The sequence below is a fragment of the Xenia sp. Carnegie-2017 genome, unplaced genomic scaffold (genome assembly GCF_021976095.1).
Source record: "Xenia sp. Carnegie-2017 unplaced genomic scaffold, XeniaSp_v1 HiC_scaffold_20, whole genome shotgun sequence".
NCBI lineage: Eukaryota > Metazoa > Cnidaria > Anthozoa > Malacalcyonacea > Xeniidae > Xenia > Xenia sp. Carnegie-2017.
The window spans coordinates 7,688,080-7,711,096 of record NW_025813483.1 but is presented as its reverse complement, the minus strand read 5'-3'; the positions used below and the strand labels follow the sequence as shown (position 1 = coordinate 7,711,096).

The following is a 23,017-nucleotide window of genomic DNA, read 5'->3' as shown; positions in this document are numbered from 1 at the left end:
ACGCTTTCGTGGATGGATAGTTCGTATGCATTACGAGAGGATGATAGAATGTCGAAGTCGTCAAAGTCGGCGGAGTGATAAGTGGTTTTGAGTTGGGCGATCACACTGGAATTGATTGGACTGGATGAAGTTTTTTCTGTCAAAGGAGAGATACTCAAATGTTCCGATATTCTGGTGTGTAAATGGCGCGTGGTTTGACGCACGTACGACGCAGAGCAGTGTCGACACTTAAATAGCTAATCAACACTAGATTTCAGAAATTTAGGAACTCTATCTCTGAAAGGAAAGAAGGATGAAAGGCGTGTATAAGAGCGAAAGACAAAGCGAATATTGAGGTGAGAATTAGCAGCATTGCAAAGTCAAGTAATTTGGGTGCAAATCTGAAGGTAGTGTGAGCCGGTGAAGGAAATGACAAAATACATGATTTTCTTTGGTACAGTGTGCATGGGAGGTTTAGGTTCGAAAAGATTATTTAGGAAACGTCGGACAAGTTTATCGAAGAGTTGGGAAGGGAAACTATTACAGTGGAACAGTTTTCGAATGACTTCAAGTTGACGATGAAAGTTCTGATTGGTGGAACAACGATGGAAGGTTCGGTGAATGAGGCAAGAAACTATGGAGCGTTTGTATGTTAGAGGTATGAAGCTATGGAAGTTTGTAAAAAGACCAGTGAAAGTAGGTTTTCGGTAAACACAAGTAGAGAATGTGCCATTAGAACCCGTTATTTCGACGTCGAGGATGGGAAGTTTACAGTCATTTTCTATTTCGGACGTGAAACGAATGTTTGGATGTTGTTGATTAAGGAAATCAAGAAAGAGAGGTGCATGTTCTAAGCAACTAAAAAGGAGGAAACAGTCATCTACGTATCGCCGGTATAGGAGTGGCTTGATATGAGAGGGACATTTCTTTAACTATGATTTTTTGTGAAAAGACATGAAGATATTGCCTCGTGTACTGGGATATCAGTGAACAAGGAGGTAAGATCAAAACTAGCCATTACTGTGTTATTGGAATTTATGCTGCAATTCAAAAGTTCTTGAACAAAGGAGAAAGAAAACTTGATGACGAAGGGGTTGCCGGAGATGGGGGTGAGAAGTGGGATAAAAACTTCGCTATATTGTGTGAATAGGGGTTGATTGAAGAGAGGATGGGTCTTAAAAAATTTGAAACTTTGTGGATTTTGGAAGTTCATAAAGTAAAGCGATGCTAGTGCAAGTGGGAGTTATTAGTTTCAGTTTCATTAGCAGTGCTTTTACTTGGTTTTCGCGTTTAAGCGTGAGTTAGATTGGATCGTTATTCAGTTGTTCAAATTTTGTGTTTTCCGATAAGATATCGTCCATCTTTTGTTGTAGTCGTCTTTGTTGGGAATAACAACCTCATTACCTTTGTCTAGTTTTGTGATCATTATGGTTTTATCGTTTCTAAGGTCTTTGAGAATGTTGAGTTCGTCTTGAGTATAAAGAGCGTTGGGTCGAGTATAGCTTCGAAAACTAGAGTAAGCAATATCTTTTAAAGTAAATGGTTTGAACCCGAGAGTATCGTTACATGTTTGTAAATGTAGATCGTCCAGGTTGGTATAGTCCTGAGAAGGACTGTTTTTGTTGTTGTTGACTGACGTTTCGACAACCTTAGCGGTAGTCATCTTCCGAGTCAAAATGAAGCGGTAGTCATTGTGACTCTGAAGATGACTACCGCTAAGGTTGTCTAAACGTCAGTCAACAACAACAAAAACAGTCCTTCTCAGGATTATACCAACCTGGACGATCTACATTTACAAACATGTAACAATATCTTTTAACTTGGCTTTAAAGGAAGCAGGGGAAAAGTCAGATGGTTGATAAATAGGTTCTTGTTTGAGTTGATAGTAGAACTTTTCGAATGGTGTAAGGAATGAGCAAAATTTTAGTTTAGCTGGAAGGTTAGCGAAGTTCAAACCTTTGGAAAGGATTTCTTCTTCTTTCGTCAATATGAGGCGATTGGATAGGTTAAACACTACGTTGTCAGGATTGATTGTGTTGATGTTTTGCGGTGAACTGAGGTGAAATGACTTGCGGTCTTGAATGCCTTGATGCTGAGTCAGTTTCTTTGAATTTTCACGTTTGGAGACGTTTTTTAGGAGAATAAAGTCCATAGTGGAGACGAGTTAAGCTAGTTTGGAGTGTGCTCTTGTCGGCCGTGCGGAAAGTACTCTTATTCTGGCATGTTTTGAATTGATTTCGTCATTCAGTAGTTTGTTTTCGCATTGTCGATAAGCGCTGGATTAGTAACTTTGAACCAGAGGGATCGTGAGCGTGTTTTAAGGGTTTTGAGAAATTCCAAGTCGAGTTTGGTTTTCCCAAGCTTTAGTTCTTAACGCTGAAACTTCCTAAACGCTTCAAGTGCTCCATTCTTGCAGCGATTATTCAATATTGTGACAATTAATTTGCCAGGCGGAAAGCGAATTCTAAAGCCAGCGTTAGACGACGTATTTGAATTGGACGTATTTATTTCAAATTAAATTCGTCAAAAATTCGTCTAAAATGCAAAGGCAAACTATACGACAAATTTTTGACAAATTTATAAATTTATACGAGAACATTGAGGCCTGGGGTACATGGAGATGGCGTTAACAAGAAAAACAAACTTTGCTTTAATGACTTTCTTTTACCAAAAAATATTAAACCGTACAAGAAGAAGACGCAGTTGGATCTATGTTCTACATACTGTAAAGAGAAGATTATTAACACTACAGATTTACTGTTTAGCTTTACTTATGGCCACAAAAATCAAAACAGCATTAGCAAAAAAAACGGACTAGGACCTGTTGTCGAGTTTAACGAAATAGCGGTTGGTAGGAAACTATCTGTAATTACTCCGAAAGCAGATTGAAACAAACGTTCCAGGTTGCAAGAGATAAGTTTAACTACATTCAAACGAAAACAAGGCCTTATCTTCAACGAATGACTAATTCTGAAGAGCCTATATCCACTGAATGCCGCTTGGCAATCTGTCTTTATCTTTGGGAAGAGGAGATTACCCCTACACAGTGGCCGAAATACTGGATTTGGAGAAAGTACTGTGAAGGTTATTGTTAACGATGTTTGTAAATCTCTTATCAAAAGATTGTGGGCGGAATCAGTGAGCCTGTTTTTCCGCAAAACAAACGAACAATTTGAGGAAAAGATACTTGATACTGAACAACTTTGGCAGTTTCCTTGTTGCTAGGGTGCTGTTGACGGCTGTTATTTATCTACATGCTGTCCCCGGGGTGGTCAACAGTCACAAAAAGAATACAACAACTTTTTATTCGATTGTGCTCATGGCTATAGTCGGCGCAAAATGCCATTTTGCGTGGGCAAGTGTGGGCTATCCAGAAATTCCTATGACTCTATCATTTTTCAGTCCACTCAAATTTGGAAAGAAATTACATCTGGTACTGCTATTCCTCAAATAACCAAGAAAATTGGAGAATCAGAGGTGCCACCATTAATGGTAGGAGATTCTGCTTTTCCATTGAGTATTTTCTTGATGAAGCCTTTTACTGATGGCGAGCCAAATGAAATGCAAAAGTATTTCAATTATAGACTAAGCAGGTCACGAATGGTGGTAGAAAGTGCTTTCAGACAATTTAAAAGTCGCTGGAGAGTGTTTTGTCAAGAAATGAGAGATCAGTAAAGAAACTGTGAAATTATATGCTTTGGAATATATCTTACTTCATAACATTTGTATCGAGAAATATGAAACCTTATCTTTACAGATGGACCTAACAATTGATCACACAACAATCCGACAACGTGATAGATGTAAAATAAGAGTATTGCTACAAATGACAAGTTGTTCAAGAGCAAAAGATAGCTGCCGAAAAGCTTCATCTGTTAGAAATGACATTGCACTGTTCTTGTGGAAAGAGAGACAAGTTCAACAAAAGGACAAAATCAGTATCAGCTATTCTGATGTATAAAACCCTTTTGTTTATGTAGATGATAAAATGAGGATTGATATCCTAATCTCTCAATAAAGTATTCTTGTGTTGATTGCTTAAAGTTTGAGAACACAATTTCATATCCATCACGAACTTTCCAACAAATTTTAGACGGACATTCATTAAACAATACTCAAAAGCTATATCACTGACATGTTTTCCATGAACATGAATGATCAATATTGATAATTTCAAAAAAAAAACAGTTGAAAATTTCAAGGTGTACATATTCTTTGCACTACAGCAATGTAACTACAAACTAGACGAACTGAAAGAAATAGAAGTAACATACAACCTAGTCAGTTTCTGATAATGTGAACTTTTATAACCCTTTGTTCTTTTCAATAACATAAATTTTAACTTAAGTTAACTAAAAACCATATAATTTATGATAATTGTTCTACAGAGACTATCACAATTTTTCAAACCTGCTAGGTGTATTCAAATGAAAATCATGAACAATCATTGATGACATATTTTGGATTTCTGAAGTTTGAAATGATATATTGTTTCTTGCCAGTGTGTTATTTATTGTAGCATTGGATGTTTCACCAGATGTGTTATGAAAAAATGGTTGGAATGATGCATTTTCATAGCTAGTTTGAACATTACCTGGCCATGTATGAGAAAACTGATTTGGATACTGTCTACAAGATGGTTGTTGAAGTTGAACATATGTTGAAACTGTTGGTCTGGTTCCCTGGCCTGTTTCATGTCTTCTCTCATAAGGGTTAAAATGTGTTTTGTTGGATCAGTCTCTATAACTTTTTTCAAGGCATTCATGTTTTCTAGTAACAACTCTGTAATTTAATAATTCTTCTTTCCACCAACTTTGCTTTTAACAGATATTCTCCTAATGTGCTATTCTCGCATTCACTTATTGTGTTTGGTTCTAAAGCTTGGTCAGGTTGACAAGAATCACGAGACTTCACGAGTGGACATAAAAGATCTAACCATTTTCCAAATCGTATCTTATCTTGAACACGCTTTCTTTCTGTAGCTGATAGTCATGCTAAGTTTTTTACAGGTCGGATACACACCCCTTAAATTTTGTTCGCATCTGGGTAATATTGAAAGGAAAAGTTGTTGGTGGATTATGCTTCAAATACCTTGTGTTCAGTTCCTATAGAATGCTACTGTAAACTTCACTATTTTTTTGCTTCTTGATATTGATAAACACAAGTTCTTTTTGTAATTTTCATTATTGTCTACAATGTTAATCATGTCATCACTTGCGATTCTTTCCAGAAGCCTTTCCTACCCTTCCACTTCTTTGGTGCTTTCAGCTTAGGTTCTGCAAGATCAAAATCTGATTTATCGGAAGAACTTTCATTAGAAATACAAATTTCTATCTCATCTTCTTTTAATCGACGTTTTCTGATGGTACTGAAAGAATTAGCTGAATCCGAGACCCAAGAATCTTGAATTTTTTCATCTCGACATAATTCACAGTACGCAACAATTCTCTGATGAATCCAACCAACACAATCTTCATTAATTTCAGGAATACTGCATTCTTTGCGATTGCATATCGGGGTATCATACGTTATACAAACATATTTTGTTTGATTCATACATCTTGAACAAGCCGCCATCTTGTTAATGTGCGCTACGTATTATCCATTGAACTTTTATAGATGGAAGGCTACCTGTATTAGAAAAGCCTAATAATTTTTTGAAGCCACACGCGTGTCTGGAGGTCAATTTACGTGCATCACATGCGCGAGGCTACGCGTTACGCGAGATTTGTTAAAGAAACATGTTTTTACCAAAGCCTTTTTCTGATTTTATTTAAAGAACAAACACAGAATATTGTGGCTTTAAAGGTGATGGGGCTTAATCTTTATTCAGTCAATTATGATGCTTTCTATTAAATACCTATTTCGAAATGGAAAATATGAAAGTGTGGAAACAGTGAAAAACAATGACTCAGTCGTTGATCCGACTTGATCGTTCAGCTTGCTTATTTTGAAAAGATTCAACTGGATGTATTCCATAATATACATGCTTCTCCATGAGATATTTGTACGTACACCTTTATACAGAAGCCCTTAGTTTGGGAGGATGTGACGAGTATTATCATACATTATTTAATTTATCTTTTAAAACCCAATCTCATAATTTGAACTAAAAATTGTGTTTTTCTGTAAATTTGTACGTACACGGAAGAACGCTAATAATAATTGTTTGGGGTAAAAATACATTTACAAAACTGATGTTTGTTTAGAATTTTATGTGCTTATCTATGCTACTTTGAAACAAAAACGCTTTAGTTTTAGGCACAATCGCAGAGATACCAACATAAACAGCAACAGCAAAATGCCTTAAAGTTATGGTTGGCTATGGCTTCCTTTTCAAAAATGTAATTATCAAAAAATTGTGTATACTTGGTGTGAAGTCGCATTTGTGAAAGTTTTGTTTGCCAAATAAATCAAAAAAGAAATGAATTTGAGTTTTGTTTTTGAAGCTTCGTAGTTTGTACAAGTATTTTACACTTCTGTCAATCGGCCGTGTGTTTACAAATGCGTGGAAAGACTCGGCTCTACTGGCTTCAAAATATCGACAGGCGTAGCCTATGGCAAGCCAAACCTGCCAAAAGTGTATCGAGATTTATAAGTCGTATTAGAATTACTATAAGCCTATTCGAGATTCGTAAAGTGGTACTCGAAATTACTATAATGCGGTGTGAAAACTATATTATTATTGTTGAGTTGTGTATGACGAGATTTATATGACGAGTTGTTTTATAAACTGTGACGAGATTTATAAGACGAGTTTTATATGACGAGTTTCATATGACGAGATTTATAAGACGAGTTTCATATGACGAGTTTTATATGACGAGTTTCATATGACGAGATTTATAAGACGAGTTTTCTTATAAACTGTAACAGTGTAAAGAGATTTATAAGAGGTCACGAGTTGTTTACAAACTGTAACGAGATTTCCCAAGATGGCGTCCGCTAGTAATGCAACTTATTTGGAAGCAAATGAAGAACTTACTGAATTTTTCCAAATGTTGGATGCATTGTTTAGCCATTTAGAAATTGCTATAGTACTTAATGATACTCTTGATTTGGAACATTGTAAATGCAAGTTAGAACGAAATCTTCCAATTGTTACAGCAATGCTCGTGGCCGTTAACAATGAAAGATATGACGACACGATAGACTTACTATCACCTCAGCCCTAATTTGTCTCGCTGTTGGAAAGATTAAGTGTTGGAATAGAAGAGGATATACGCAGGCTAAGAGCGATCTTGGATTACACGTCTCCTGAGAATAGAAGAGAAGTTATTTCATTCCGGTCAAGTACGGGAGGGAGGCCTTGTTTTGATATAACCAAAGTACAGATAGAGCAATTACGAGATACCGGAATGAAATGGAAAAGTATAGCTAGCTTCCTAGGTGTATCAGAACAAACAATTTACCGGAGAAGGATTGAATATGGAGTTGAGGCTAGCTTTACAGACATCACCGATGATAGTTTAGATGGGCAGATAAGAGATATTTTAAGGCTTACCCCATATAGTGGAGAATGTTATATCAGGTAGTTTAAGGGCTAGAAAGATCTATGTCCAAAGAGAAAGGGTCAGAGAAAGTCTTCGGAGAATCGATACTATTGGAAGAAATATGCGAAGGAGGTATGCGATTTGTAGACGGGTTTATAACGTTCCGGGCCGAATTTTCTTTGGCATATTGACTCAAACCATAAGCTTATATCCTGGCGATTCGTTATCCATGGTTGCATCGACGGGTTTAGTCGGGCAGTCATTTACCTAGAGTGCTGCGCTGATAATAGAGCTCAGACAGTAGTTGATCTTTTCAAAAAAGGGATTAATGAATTCGGTTTGCCTTCGAGGGTTCGTGGAGATCGAGGTGTCGAAAACGTTGACGTAGCACGGCTAATGATATCACGTCGTGGTGAGAATAGAGGTAGTTTCATTGCCGGGCGAAGTGTGCATAACCAAAGGATAGAACGGTTGTGGGCAGAAGTAAACCGGGTTCTTTCTGCTCTATACGTTGGTGTCTTTAAATTCATGGAAAATGAAAACCTGTTAGATCCGTTCAATGAGCATCATCTATTCGCCCTTCACTTCGTTTTCAAACCACGTGTAAGTGCGTCACTTTCGGAATTCAGGGAGCAATGGAACCATCATGGACTAAGGACTGCCGGTCACCAAACCCCCATGACACTTTGGCAAACGAACATGATTCCTGTTGCAGATGAATCTCCTATTGTTAACTTTGAAGAATATGGTCTAGATTCAAATGGCCCAGTTCCAGACGTCGATACAGATAATTATGTAGTGGTACCTGAAAACATACTGCAGCTGACGGAAGAACAACTGGAGCTTCTATGTAGTGAAGTCAACCCCTTAAGCGATGACAGCAATTATGGAATCAATCACTTCATACAAACACTTGATATTGTCAACACATTTTATGTTCAGTGATTGAACTAATTTATGATCAAAAATCGAGGTAAATAACAAATATAAATAGAGGATGCATCGATCATATACTTGAAGCAATGTCAGCAATGTTACCGCGTGTGAATGTGCATTAATTATTTAGGTTAGCACTATTTTCCACCCAGCAAACCGCCCTTTACTTTGAAATTTAATATTTTACACAATATAATATTTTACACAATCTAATATTTCTGTTGATGCCATTTGATTAGGGTGATGCGTTAATTCTCTCTGGCGACTCGTTTCAGCATTTGGCAAATTCAAAGCGGTCGTATGTCGTCCAAATATAGTTCTCACTTCTGACCTTACAGAACTGTCCACGTCAGGTGATATTCTTTCAGACAGCTCTGTAACTCTGCCAAGAAGCTCCTGAATAATTTCTCTATTGCTCATTTCTGTCATTTAGGTGAGAGCGATTCAGTATAGATAGAAAATACAAAGTTACCAACCCGCCGAAATTTTGCATATAATTAATAACTGCTTTTGAAACAAACACGTGTTCTTTAACTCAATACTTCATGTTGTTAGAGGAAAACACGCGATATAAACTCGTCATATGAAACTCGTCATATAAAACTCGTCTTATAAATCTCGTCATATGAAACTCGTCATATAAAACTCGTCATATGAAACTCGTCATATAAAACTCGTCTTATAAATCTCGTCACAGTTTATAAAACAACTCGTCATATAAATCTCGTCATACACAACTCAACAATAATAATATAGTTTTCACACCGCATTATAGTAATTTCGAGTACTACTTTACGAATCTCGAATAGGCTTATAGTAATTCTAATACGACTTATAAATCTCGATACACTTTTGGCAGGTTTGGCTTGCCATAGTAGCCTTCCATCTATTTAGTTCAATGGTATTATCAGAGCCTTCTATTTGTAAGAGTTGGGACAACGGGCCTGGGGCGAGCGCGGAGTCGCCATTTTCGTTCCTACAAGTAAGTTAAACTTATAATGAAACTATGTGAAATTTGCAAAATGAGCAAAAAAATGAAACAATTCCGTCTTGTTTAATGGAAATTTTAAATATATCGGAATCTACAATCAACCTTTCGGCGTTTTTGAGGATAATTACGGCAAACCAAACTCAATTTCATGGATTTGAGCTACATTCGAGGTGGACAAGTTTGTGCTTTAGATAATCGTGATGCTCTACTAGGCGTTTTTATGTATGTGAACGTATATATATAGTGCAGTTATATAATACAGCACCAAGACATTTGTTTTCACTGCTTATTATTTACCAGCGATAAAGAAAATACACAGCATCTCAGTTGCATATTCTAGGCCGGGAAAACACGTTACTACACATACGTCCAGATCTGAATCAATGCTTTGGTAGGTATAGGGTAAGTCAAAATAAATCACTGCAGCTCATTTTTGGTTATATTTACAATTCGAAACCGCAGAGGCAAATTAACTGGTAAAAATATATTCTCTAGAAATTCATCACTAATAATCTTGTTCTAAAACTAAAAAGTATTTTGAATTTACAATTGAGCTGCTATAATTTATTTTGACTTAAACTGTGCCTGCCATTCAATCAGTGTTATCCATAGTTGGACTAAGTCTTGTTTTGATGCACGGTAGTCATGAAATTTTGCTTAGCTAGTAAATATTTTGCAATGTGATCCAGTCATGAAAATTTATTGCAGAGAGATTACAAAGGTTTTTTGCTGGAAAATTAAGGACTTAAAATATTTGTTAGATGCAGTGGCTTTAGAACATTCTATCAATCTAACGTGAAGTTGTTGATTTCTTTGTGCTTGTGAAATTGTGATAAGTGTGATAATAGTTAATGTTGAATTATAATGTTGAATGGTATAGGCTTCTATTTGGTGAGGCATTTTTTGAAAAGCAAATTATTGTTTGTGCATTATAAAACAATTCTGTTGTTGACGAACAGTCTTGTTTGCTGCAACAGTTTGTAAAGACTTTGATATTGCATATGAGTCTGATCCAATTTTTAATCTAGCTTAAAAAATTAATAAGTTGAGTAATGACAAAACCTCTGCATGTTTTTCCAAAATATAAAGACCAAAGACCACACAAAATCATTGATAAGCCAATTGAACATGCTCTGGTTTAAAGTATAGACAGCAAAGTATATTTCATTCCAAGTAATGTATTTTACCCAGCTGTTTCAGTAAATATTTTATTTATGATTGCTGATACTATACTTTCAAACGATTTCCTAAACATACAAAATACAAATATTATTTTAGCATATTGGATTAGCCATAATTGTTTGTTGAAGTGTTTAAGAGCTTGTAATTTAGAGTCATTACAGAACACAATGATAAGTCATAATCTTTCTATAAAGCAAAGGCTTGGTATGTAAGAAAACTATTGAATCCTTAGCATTAGGACTAACTTTTCAAATGATTTTTTCTCAAAAACAATCTTCGTAAATAAACCTTTAGGTCAAGAGCAGTTAGATACAATGGTCACTACGCGCAATCCACTATCTATCAAAAAGCCATTTCTTTCTTTTTTCCCGATTCCATGATTCTGGCGATATATAGTTACATGTTTTAGCTTTAAAATAATCATTTATTGTAGCCAATTCTCCAAAAAATCAAAATATTTTCTCAAAATACAAACAAACTTGTAATAATCGCCACATAAACACTAGTTCAAATTTTTAAAGTTAGGAACAAAAATGGCGGAAATTAATCATGTGACCAATACTGTTTAAGCAACGTTCGCAAACCAGAGAACAAGATTTGTCCCAACTTTTACAAATCGAGGGCTCTGAGTATTATAATTGGCCAAAACAAATTTATCATAAATTACAATTAATTTTGAAATAAATTCGTCGAATAAATTCGTGGTGTAACGCAAAGACGAACTTCTGTAGCCTTATACGTCTGCTAATGACGAATAATTCAAGTCAGACTAATTTCATTCGTGTCGACAAATTTACTGACGCTAAACGTCCCATTTTAGACGAAATATAATTGCCCAACATAAAACTATAAATATAATTGCCTAACATAAAACTTTCAATATGGCCATGGGTATATAATTTTATTAACAACTTTTCGTCTTTAGCTTAACACATCTTCAGATTACAATACAAACATGTAGGAAGTTAGAAAACATATATACTAATCATACATTATTTATAGGGTGTTAAATTACAAGATATAGTGATGACAGTGTTGTGCGATTTTTGTATTAAGGGATAGAGTGGGGTTCAATGGAATTAGATAAGATTGAATGGATTTGCCAGGCAGAAAGCGAATTCTTAGTATAAATATAATCCACCTTTCCGACACTCTCAAACACGTGACTACGCACGTGGTGAAAACAGCGCTTACTCGGACAAGCAAATCGGAGAAATTATATAAACTAGTATACACGTGCGATCAACTGGCAAACAAAAGTGGTTTTCTAAGGTTTTATTGTTTCTGTAAAAGGAAAATTATACAAAACAGATAAGATTAATATGTCATCTACCAATTCCGAGCAGATAAATTTTTCGGAACATGAGCGTTGCACAACTGAAGGATTATCTTCAAAGTCGCGGAGTGAGCGTGAGTGGCTACCTAAAACCAGCTCTAATAGAAATTGCTACTGCAGTAAATAAAATGATGCTTCCTTTGATCTCTAATTTTGAAGACAAAGCTGCGTTAGACAATGAGACGATTTGTATTAAGGAAATGGAAGTAAGAAACCCCTTTACTTCACAGAATAATCTTGTGAATAACTTTATGCCACAACGGAGAAGGTCCTTTTTCATGCATTGGCGTCACCAGATTATTCAGACTAAGGAAAATTGTCAAAGGTTCCATGGGGTTGGAAGGCATGCTCCCTGAAAAATGTTTGATTGTGTGTTCTCTAGGACGCTATTTCTTTCAGGCACGTTTTGTAATATTCTAAAAGCCACACGTTTTAAGAAGGGCAGCTTTCTGTTAGATGTTTCAACAAGTGTATTCAAGGCAAGCTTATAGACAACGATGCTTGAAGATTGCTGTTTACTATTTTTACTCTGCTGTGTGACCATTTACAGGAAGCAACTATTTTTGTTGCTGATTGAAATTGGATTCATTGTACACTCCCTTTCATTTCTTTTCCTATTTTCTAAAATCTTAAAATAGGCCATTGGAATAATTGGGAGGAGAACGTCCCCATTAGTTCCCTTCTTGGTGACGCGACTGGTTTCATGCACATGGTCGGTGAAGTGTAAATTAGAGTTTCATATAAGCATGGTCTGTAAAATGTTAATTTGATTTTCATGTACATGGTCTCGTCTAAATGGGATTTTCATGTGCATGGTCTGTAAAGTGTTAATTGGATTTTCTTCTGCATGGCCTGTAAAGTACAAATGGGATTTTCATGTGCATGCTCTGTAAAGTACAAATGGGATTTTCATGTACGAGGTCTGTAAAGTATAAATGGGATTTTCATGTGAATGGTCTACAGACAAGTGTAAATTGAAGTTTCATGTGCATGCTCTGTAGCAGTTGTGGATCTAGAGTAGGTCAAAATAAATTATAGGACATTAAATTTAAAGGACTTTTTAAAAAAGCTGTTGGTTAAAAATCTCAAAAGAATATTTAAGACTAAAATACTCCCAATAAGATTCGCTCCAATGTATTTTAAAAAGGACATCTAATTTTTCGTAATGTAATCTGTAAAGAATAGATTGGACTTCAAAGGAAAAGCAAAGAAAATTAAATCAACAACTGCTGACATAAAGATGATACGAAAGATGCTTTAAATGATATCACGTAATGAACAAAAGAAATTGGAAAAGACAAAAACAACAAATGTGCTCTTTTAAGCAGTAACATAAAAAAGCAGAGTAAATTCTAGTGTTTATGGGAATATACAGAGAACAATGGGTTGGCAGGTAAATGTCTAAATGTCAAAGGTGACCAGGCGGCATGCAGACTGGCATAAAACTGCTTCATCAAATTACAAACAAACGGCACTTTCCGGCAAACATCAAAATGACACTTGAAACAGGACATGGGCATGCTGATAAATAAAATAAGGGTAGACTGCTGTTTAGCGGACACCCGAGGCGCTTGTATGAAGAGCGCTGGCTCGTTTTGGCTTAGGACTATAGGGTTAGGGTTTGGGTCAGCGTCCAAGATGTCCGCTAAACTGCAGCAGTCCCAATAATAGTATATCTTTACAGCATCCCTTGCAAATTCGTAACACGTTTCAATAAGACGGAGATGTAAAAATTAAATAAAGATATACCCTTTTCACAAACCTTATTAGCATCTTGAGGGTCTTCAAGGATTTCATATATTGGCCCAGGATGCTCTTTTTGAGACCTAATTATTTCAATACGAAAGTGAAAATCAATAAATGCTTTAATCCTCAAATGCTGTGGTGGCGCCAGGAATTCCCCGACGGAGGGGCTAAAGTCCCCGACGGAGGGCTGAATACTAGGCTGATGTGACAATGCGCTTGGAAATAAGAATTTACATCTACATGAAAAATTAACACTACGTATTCGACTAGCTTTGAGAGCCGCAACTAGAACGCTAAATTTGGGGATGTGTTGTTTTTTCATGTATTTAATTGTGCCCAAATGATATTTTTAAAAGAAAGTTGATTTGAAAAGAAGTCAGTTTGACACAGCTGAATGTATGAGTATCCGCACCAATCACCGTTGTACTAACAGCTCTGCTATTCATGCATGCAATCCAAGGATATACATATGATTGGCTATAAGAAAGCTATACAAGTAAAAAGAAAGCCCTGGGTTTTCTAGTAATGTTGGATAGTAATAATCAAATAATAATTATCTCCATCAAAGCTTTAAAAACATATTGAACATCTTCTTTAACCTTTACAAAATTGAAAATAGTTCTAAAGATAGCAAATACCATAGTGAATGGTAAAAGTAATATAATAAGTTCATAGTTCTTAAAAGAACTGTTTTAAGTAAAGAACACTAACCCAATAGTTCTAAATTAAACGACACGATGCATTTCGGCAGACTACTCCTCAGGTGTCAACGTCTGCTAAATGAAAATTTACAATCTCCCGATATTTATAATGCCAAGAAAGAGTGTACGTCATCTCCAAAAGGGAGATGACGCTCAAAACAGGGATAAATTAAAAACATGAACCTTTTGTCGGCAGAGGACGGGATTGGTTAACTTAATTAAAACAGCCTCCATGACGCATTGAAAGAATGAATGGCATTTCTAAATGATTCTAAAATTGCCGTCTGAGTAAGAATCAGCACAATGGGAGTTATTCAAGAGATGTTTACCTATCGCTGAGTCACATGAAACTAAATTACTTTTCTTACAATCACGTTTTGGTTTGTTGTCTTGAGGGGCCGTTCCATTTCTGATTGAAGTTGGTACATGCTGTTTGATCCTATCACCCAACCTTTGAGACGTTCTACCTACATAGCGAGCATCACACTCACATTTATATTCATAAATTACATTGCTTAAAAGTTGTGCCGTTAGAGATTCTTTTGGGGTGGGTGGTAGAATAGTTCTTTCCGAAAATATAAAGATAACATTGCTCGCAAAAAACAAATTCTCCGTAATATTCTTAGTTTCTCTTTCAATATCATCAGAGGCCTTACCCATTCATTAAAGTTTGATAAACACAGGGCACTTAGCTGATCCAAAAGGCCTGTTCTGCTCACTTTTTGTGGATGAGATAAGTTTATCAAGCATTTTTTCCGGATATCCATTTGAGAGAAATATCTTTTTCAATGAGTTGAGATCACCCTTAATGAACTCCTCTAATGACAGTCTAAACGTTCGCTTTATTAAACACTTTACTAAAGAAATCTTTTCTCTGTGTGAAAAAAGAGTCAAAGCGTGTGTACAAACCCGTAAAAGTTGCTTGGCGATGAATGCTTGTAAGGAATTGACCATTGCGTTTATGGAAAAAGAACATCCAAAAACGCTAACTGACAATTTGATTCATGCTCAAACGTATAATTTAAAGAAGGGTAAAGAGAACAGAGTTTATGTAAAATTAATTGGCGATTTTTGTCGTTACGAAAAAGGAAAAAGGTGTCGTCAACGTAACGTTTGTACCACAGCACTTCTGGAGGCCTAGATGAGGCAAACATCTTACACTCATAATAGCCCACGAAAATGTTAGCAGGTACTGGTCCAAGAGGAGAACCCATAGCCACCCCATCAATTTGTTTGTACATGATATCATTAAAACTAAACTAAACTCCTCTAGTGGCCGCTAACATTAAGTGGCCGCAAACAGCATGTTCCAACTTCAATCAGAAATGGAACGGTCCCCTCAAGACATCAACCAAAACGTGATTGTAAGAAAAGTAATTTAATTTTATGTGACTCCACGATAGGTAAACATCTCTTGAATAACTCCCATTGTGCTGATTCTTACTCAGACGGCAAGTTTAGAATCATTTAGAAATGCCGTTCATTCTTTCAGTTACGCCTATTGTAGGCTGTTTTAATTAAGTTAACCAATCCCGTCCTCTGCCGACAAAAGGTTTATGTTTTTAATTTATCCCTGTTTTGAGCGTCATCTCCCCTATTGGAGATGACGTACACTCTTTCTTGGCATTAGAAATTTCGGTAAATTGTAGATTGTAAATTTTCATTTAGCAGACGTTAACACCTGAGGAGTAGTCTGCCGAAATGTATCGTGTCGTTTAATTTAGAACTATTGGGTTAGTGCTCTTCATTTAAAACAGTTCAAAAACCATGACCAGCCGACAATTTAAAGAAATATAGTATAAGCAAATTCCGAACAAGCAAGACATCTTGAGATTGCAAAATATGCATCAAGACAAGACGAGAAGTGAACTGTAAATTTTCGACTTTATTTCAAATCAACCTCAGACAGAATGATATTTCTTTTAGGAACTATCAACTTATTGTATTACTTTTACCATTCACTTTGGTATTTGCTATCTTTAGAACTATTTTCAGATTTGTCAGTACGACAAAGTCTCTATTTTATTCCTTTACAAAACTGTAATCAAAGTAAGACGAGGATCCATTAGTTATTAGATATACTATTATTTTTTTTATTGTTTAACTTAAATCCTATGTTTTGGGGTTTTATCTCAGTGTTACCCTGTTAAACTTTTTTGCTGGTGGGCAGTTCTTTTTAACTGCATGTATATAATGAATCAGCGGTGTACTAGAAAATAATTTATAAAAATAAGAGGCAATATTAATAATGCACGAGTAAGATATAACTTAGGTGAATCATTCGATTTGATTGTTTCATGTTCAAAGAACATTTCTACATTTGGAAAACCAAGCGTTGAACTTGTTCACTACGGTAACCAAAACCAGTTTGCTCCCTCGATTACAATGAATTCCTAACATCATTAGCTGTCCAGACGCTTGATGGTGATTTATCAAAGGCAATAGCCACAATACATGTAAAACTGTCAGAACCTGATGCTCATTGCTGTTTTGAAACTCAAACAGTAGAGTTTTTTAGTTTTTTTTTACAAAAAAATTGCCTTTCAAAATTCGAAAGTCGAGTGGCAAAAAACAACCGACATAAAACTAATAGAGGGCAAGCGTCGTGGCGATTGCATATGCAAATATATCTTATGTGGCACTTACATATCTGTTCTCTTATGAACATTCAAAAATAAGTATTTCAGAGTAACTTTATTATTTGATGTCGGATAGCTGGCGTGTGTGAAGATTATTGCTCTGAGTGCTCACAAACGAACGGCAATAATCGACATTGGAAATTACATTGTTTCGTTGTTCATTCCCCAACAAATCATCAAATTTTTCCCAACGAGAGGGTCTTCGACTCTCCGACAGGGGGGCTGTAGCGCCACCTGCCCACCCCTCTGGCGCCACAACTGCTCAAATGTGAACGTGATCTTATATATTCACATTTTTATATACAAAAGAGCGGTGTGAAAACATCTTGAACGATAATTTGAGTATAAATTATCCACGTGCTTCGATATTGAAGTTGGAATCATAATATCCAGCGCAAATTTGTAAATCAGAATATCCAGCGCAAATTACGTGATCAATTATTAAGAATCCGTGTCCTGGTAAACTCCAGTGAGAGCCTGTTTATAAGGAAGCCGAGCTGGCCCACTTAACGAGAGGGCTCGTCAAGCAAGATCTCTATAACTAGTAGATAATATATTAAATATCTCTGCAATAAAATACAATGTGGTGTGTGGGCCTGTATATGTTTAGAGTATCAAGCCCAAATGACTGACCTTCAATGTACACTGTACGATACCATAATGATACATATAGATTTCCTCTTCGCTGTAGGCTGTAGGTGTAGTTTAGTATGTGAAAGTGAATAAACAATGTAATAAATCGGAGTCTGTCTAATGGTTTGTCTAACCTTGAAGTACTCTTGGAGACAACAATTAACTAAAGCATGCACATTCCTTGTAATCGCCGAAATATCTCACTTACGTCATAAAATTCATGATTTTGGAGGAATGCTGCATGTTTGTTGTAGATATTCAAAAATATACACTTCTAAGGAAGTAATCGGATGCAAGTCGTAAGAGATGCTATAATTTGCATTACACATGACATTCACCAAATATTATTGGCTTAAAGACAAAAAATGCCAATCGCTGGAAAGTGAAATACTTCATTGCCAGGAAAATGCCACTTTAAAACAAGAGAAAACTAAACGCTATACGTTGAATCCATCAAGTTTGTATTTACTATAAATCAATTCAAAGCATTGGTTCAATGATAGAGTTTATGGTTAGGGTACAACATTTTCTCTATCAAGTCAACGTACAAATCATAGCAGCGCTTCGACAATGTTTTAAAATCCCCACCCCCATTAGAGTATTTTCATAGTTCATCCCTGGAAATATAATATGTAATGCATTATTTTAGATTCTTTCAATGTCACTGCAACGTTGCTTTGATAAATTACCATTCCATCTTTGAACACCATACTCGAGGACCGATTAAGTTACAGCCACATAAAAACTTTATGAAGTCTTTTAGCTACGTCTTTTGTAATGTAATTGGTTGTGTTATTAATTCACATCAAATCATCATGTGCCCTAACCCCTAGACATTTGAATGATTTTACCTTTTGGAATAATTACCCTTTAACTGTACGATCACAGTATAGTGAATACACAGTAGAGCCACTCTATTCAAATTTTTCGTGCCACGCATATCTTATTACGCATGTGATTACCATAGTGGCAGCCAGTCAATTGCTTTTATTCACCAAAAGGAATGATGAAATGCCTAACGGCAGCCAGTAATCTAATTAAATATACAGCAGCAAGTTGCACACGAAGTGGACCTACAGTATATACCTTAGACTGTGGGTGAGATAATAGTTTCAGATACGAAGTCAGTTAACATATTTTTGCATTTTTTGTGTTGACTTTCGCATTTTCATTACTCGTAAACTGCAACACGTTTTCATCGATTCTCTCCGAGTTTCCAATGGGAGGATTAAAATTATAATTTGACACATCAGCAACCTCCGGAAAGATAGTATTATCGATAATCAAGAGAATATCTTTATGTTCATTTACACTTTGAAAAATCGCATCTGAAAGACGATTGATGTGAACAATGAAGGCCATAATTTCTAGTTTACTACCCTAAGAAACAGCTTCTCTTACATGTTACAAAATAAAGTTAATCTAAGTTTTTATATAAACAAACGGTGTCTACCCGTGACCTTTGTCAGACAGACTCCATTAATTACATTGCTCATTGGTTCTCATTTTATCCCTTCCTCCGCATTTCATTCCCTCATCCGCATTTTATCCCCCGTCATCCGTATTCGCATTATATCCTTACCCAAAGATGATAATCTCTCTGATTATAGATACTAGATGCTTAAAAAAAGTCTCGATTTCGACCGCAAATTAAAGAGAGATGAACGTCACATAACAAACAAAGCAAAAATTCATCTCACTGAACGGGCTATTCAATAAGCGGGTCAGCCCTGCTTCATAAAAACAGCCCCTAAAGTTGCCTTTATTTTTTAGTCGTCAAAATTAGAACTTAAATGCCCCACCCCTACGAAAAAATTTCTGTATTTTCGAAGCTTTCTGGAATGAAGTTCATAAAGTGGAATGAAATTCAATACCTCACAATGGCTTTATTCCAATGGATAATGTAGCCAGACAGTTGAAACGTTTCAATATTGAGAACATGCACATTCCCAGACTTCGTTCCCAGATAAATCCATTTGCTTTGAAAGGACACGCTGGCACAAGATATGCTAGTGGGGGTGTAATAAGAAGGCAAAAGTTATGACGATATAAAACGAAACAGACACACAACTCATTTATTGAATGGACAATGAGCATTTATATGATAAACGGCTTAAGAAAATTTAACGTCGTAAATGATTTCAAAAGCTATAAAGCAAAAAAACGCAGGAGTTTTAAAGCATGTATACAACTTCATGAAAAACCTGCGACACAACAAATATATTTGTCAACTAGCAATGCGATGTTAACGTTTCATGTTAGTAGAGGAATTCAAATAGCAGATGCACGGTAAATAATATATTTGAGTAATCAGAGCTGTTAATTACGCAGCAATAAATCCGTTAACTAGCAGTGGCAATGGGAAAAGAAATAAGAAGCACGGAATAAAAATATCGACATTTATCCGATATATATTGACAACATAGACATAATTATATTCTTTTCGTTAATATTTGTAAAATCAAAATGCATTTTTACCTGTCACGCTTGTAGTTAAAGTGCAGCGAATGAACTATTGCAGGTTTTCTATGCCTTAGATTCCATAAGTGTATGGCATCATCTGAACAAACACTCACCAACGCTCCCTAAGTAAACAAGTACAAACTACAACTGTCGCAAAGCAAGTAGACTGGCAGGAGTAAACAAGAAAAGTCAAGAAAAAGGAAAGTTAATAATTGAACAGCATGTGTTTGACTTGGTAAGACCAAGCGCCTCGTCTTATAATGTCAGTATCCAAAGAATTTGTTTTCTATGAAACTATCTAATTCTTTAAAACAATAAGGCGCCATGCTGCCTCTCAAATGTATATCTCTCAAATACGGTTCTTCTATGAAAGTTTTTATATTTTCATTGACAACTATTTTATCTTATCATACCAAAAAACCCACAATTTCCATTGTTTTCGTCAAATTTAAAAGCTTTTAATATGACAGCCATGTAAATGGTGGGATTTCGGTAAAATGGATTTCTTTTCGTACATGATAATACTTGACCAGTGTAAAAGGGTAAACACTGACGCAATGAGAACAGAGACTCATCTCACTCTACAAAATAACTCGTTTTAATGGAGCGTTATTCACAATAAGTGGCAAATTTTGTGAGAGCACAATAGTCATAAAACATTTAAAATAGATTGTCAATCAAAGATTGTCAATCCTTTGATGTCTTTCCAAAATATATTTGCTTCCCAGTACCAAACGTAAACCAATATAATGTCCACGCTATGCGCAAACGTTTACTCCGCTCTGCGATTGCCAAACGTTCAAAACAGAAAAGAAAACTTGAAGACGCCTTAGAGATAAAATCATCAACCATTAAAGAAACTTTTAATACCATTGAAAAAGCTATCATTTATATCCTCAACAAAGCTTTAACCAAAAACGTCGACAAGAAAATCAATAACCTTCGTCATAACCACAACAAGAACTATGACGGACCTAAAGTATTGTTTTACAGACGCTAAGTAGATGACATATTTTGTATTTTTAACAACGAGGATGACGCTCTCTCTTTTCAATTATTTAAACTTGCAACACAAGAACATTGACTTTACCATAGAAAAAGAACATGACAACAAGTTGCCATTTCGCGACATACTAATTACTAAAAACACAGCCACGAACACATACACATCTACTTTCCATAGGAAAACCTACACTGGCCAATTACTTAACTTCTTTAGCTTCACCTCACAAAAGTATAAGACATGCAGGACTGATTAAAACTCTCACCAGCCGCATACAGAAAATTAACAACACGTCGACTGGCTATTATCATGACTTAAACGCTCTCATTGACAATCTCAAACGAAACTCCTTTCCCTCACTTTCCATAGAAAAAATAATAAAATCATATGACCATGACACAAACACAAACAAAATAAACACCAGAAACGAACCCACGCCTACCCAACTCGAGACTTATTTTATCAAACTACCCTACATTGGCTACATTTCACAAATCAAGGTAACGGAAATTACACAACTTAATAATATGCTACTGCACAAACATAGACATCAAACTAGTTTTTTCATCTTTCAAAATCAAAAATCACTTTAGATTCAAAGATCCTATTCGCACTCTTTTAAAATCCAATGTGGTTTATGAATTTTCTTTTGCTGGATGTAATTCCAGTTACATGTTTGTAAATGTAGATCGTCCAGGTTGGTATAATCCTGAGAAGGACTGATTTTGTTGTTGTTGACTGACGTTTCGTTAGCCGTATTTGTTATCTGGTTCTTACGTCATTGTATTGTGCGTACAGGAAATGTGTATTGTCATTGTGAATTAGTGTGAAGTGAAATATTTTTATTTTTAGTTGTGATGTGTGATTTAGGTGTGATGTTTTTAGTTGTAATGTGTGGGTGTCAATTGTGTATTGTCATTGTGAATTAGTGTGAAGTGTAATGTTTTTAGTTAATCGTTTTTTTGTATTGTGAATAAGTCGTTTGTAAGGTGCCGGTAATTGCTGTGATCTGTTCAGGGGGGTTTGTTGCAAGTTGGTATGCCAACTTTCTAATGTAAGCCGTTGTCTATAGTCAGTACTGAAAGTAATGCATTTTGCCGAGTCCCAGTCAATGTTGTGCTTTGTGATTCGGTAATGTTCGGCAATGTGATTAGTTTTGTCTTGTTTCTTAGTAGATCGTTTGTGTTCAGTAAGTCTTATGTTTAAGTTCCTGTAGTTTCCCCGATATGGGAGCCGTGGCAGTCGGAGCAGTTTACTTTGTAAACTGCACCTTGTTGTTCGTTGGGTTGTTCTTTGTCCTTTATGTTCGTTAGTACTTGTCGTAATAGTCAAGCAGATAAGTGAAGAAAATTGAGTAAAAACTTACTATACCTAGGGGCAATTTTATTTTATGCTAGAATTGTAGTTAAACACCTTAAAAAATCATCCGAATAAGTCGGCGAGCAAAAATGTTCTTGAGAAGGCCGACTAATAACTTTTACTGACTGCGTTTGGTTTGTTTTGAGAAGCGCCATGATTTTTGAATAATTTTGCAGGAAGTGAGACTTGGCTATTTTGATCAATGGCACTTTAATATACTTCATATAAACTACCTAAAAATTATATGTTCGCCTGGCATGTTGTATTGGTTGCATGTATTGTCTGACAAGTCATGTCTAGAAAACGAAAAAATAGACCGTTTGAAGTTGATGTGAGCATTTCACAGTCAAAAGCAGAAAAAAACTCTACATCAAATAAATCGGGTGCATTCTTCAGTGCAGTGAAAAGAGTCCACGTGAATCGTTATTAGGTTCAGTGACACGTCCAAAAATCTATCTACAAAGCTGCAAAGCAACGTGAGGATAAGAAAGTTATTGCAATAATCGATTATTTTGGGGAAGATCTTCCCTTGCCAGAGTACGGGTATCATCGAAAA

At 35.8% G+C, this 23,017-nt stretch overlaps 2 protein-coding genes across 2 annotated transcripts in view; one reads left to right on the top strand and one right to left on the bottom strand.

Annotated features, from left to right (window-relative positions):
* The window catches only part of LOC124440962 (syntaxin-binding protein 5-like), a 79,483-nt gene that overhangs the window by 37,777 nt on the left and 18,689 nt on the right, over positions 1-23,017 (bottom strand). The window contains exons 4-6 of the mRNA XM_046991387.1: positions 20,115-20,221; positions 19,511-19,645; positions 13,680-13,743 (exon numbers count right to left, since the gene is read on the bottom strand). Coding sequence (XP_046847343.1) covers positions 13,680-13,743; positions 19,511-19,645; positions 20,115-20,221 — 306 coding nt within the window. The remainder of the gene's footprint in view (positions 1-13,679; positions 13,744-19,510; positions 19,646-20,114; positions 20,222-23,017) is intronic.
* On the top strand, positions 7,646-8,561 carry LOC124440963. Its single transcript, XM_046991388.1, has one exon. It carries the CDS (start codon positions 7,869-7,871, stop codon positions 8,415-8,417), a length of 549 nt encoding a protein of 182 aa, XP_046847344.1. The 5' UTR covers positions 7,646-7,868; the 3' UTR covers positions 8,418-8,561.

What these genes read in the sequence shown, in the direction of transcription:
- LOC124440963 (XM_046991388.1), top strand. Translation starts at nt 7,869, where the DNA reads ATGATATCACGTCGTGGTGAGAATAGAGGTAGTTTCATTGCCGGGCGA.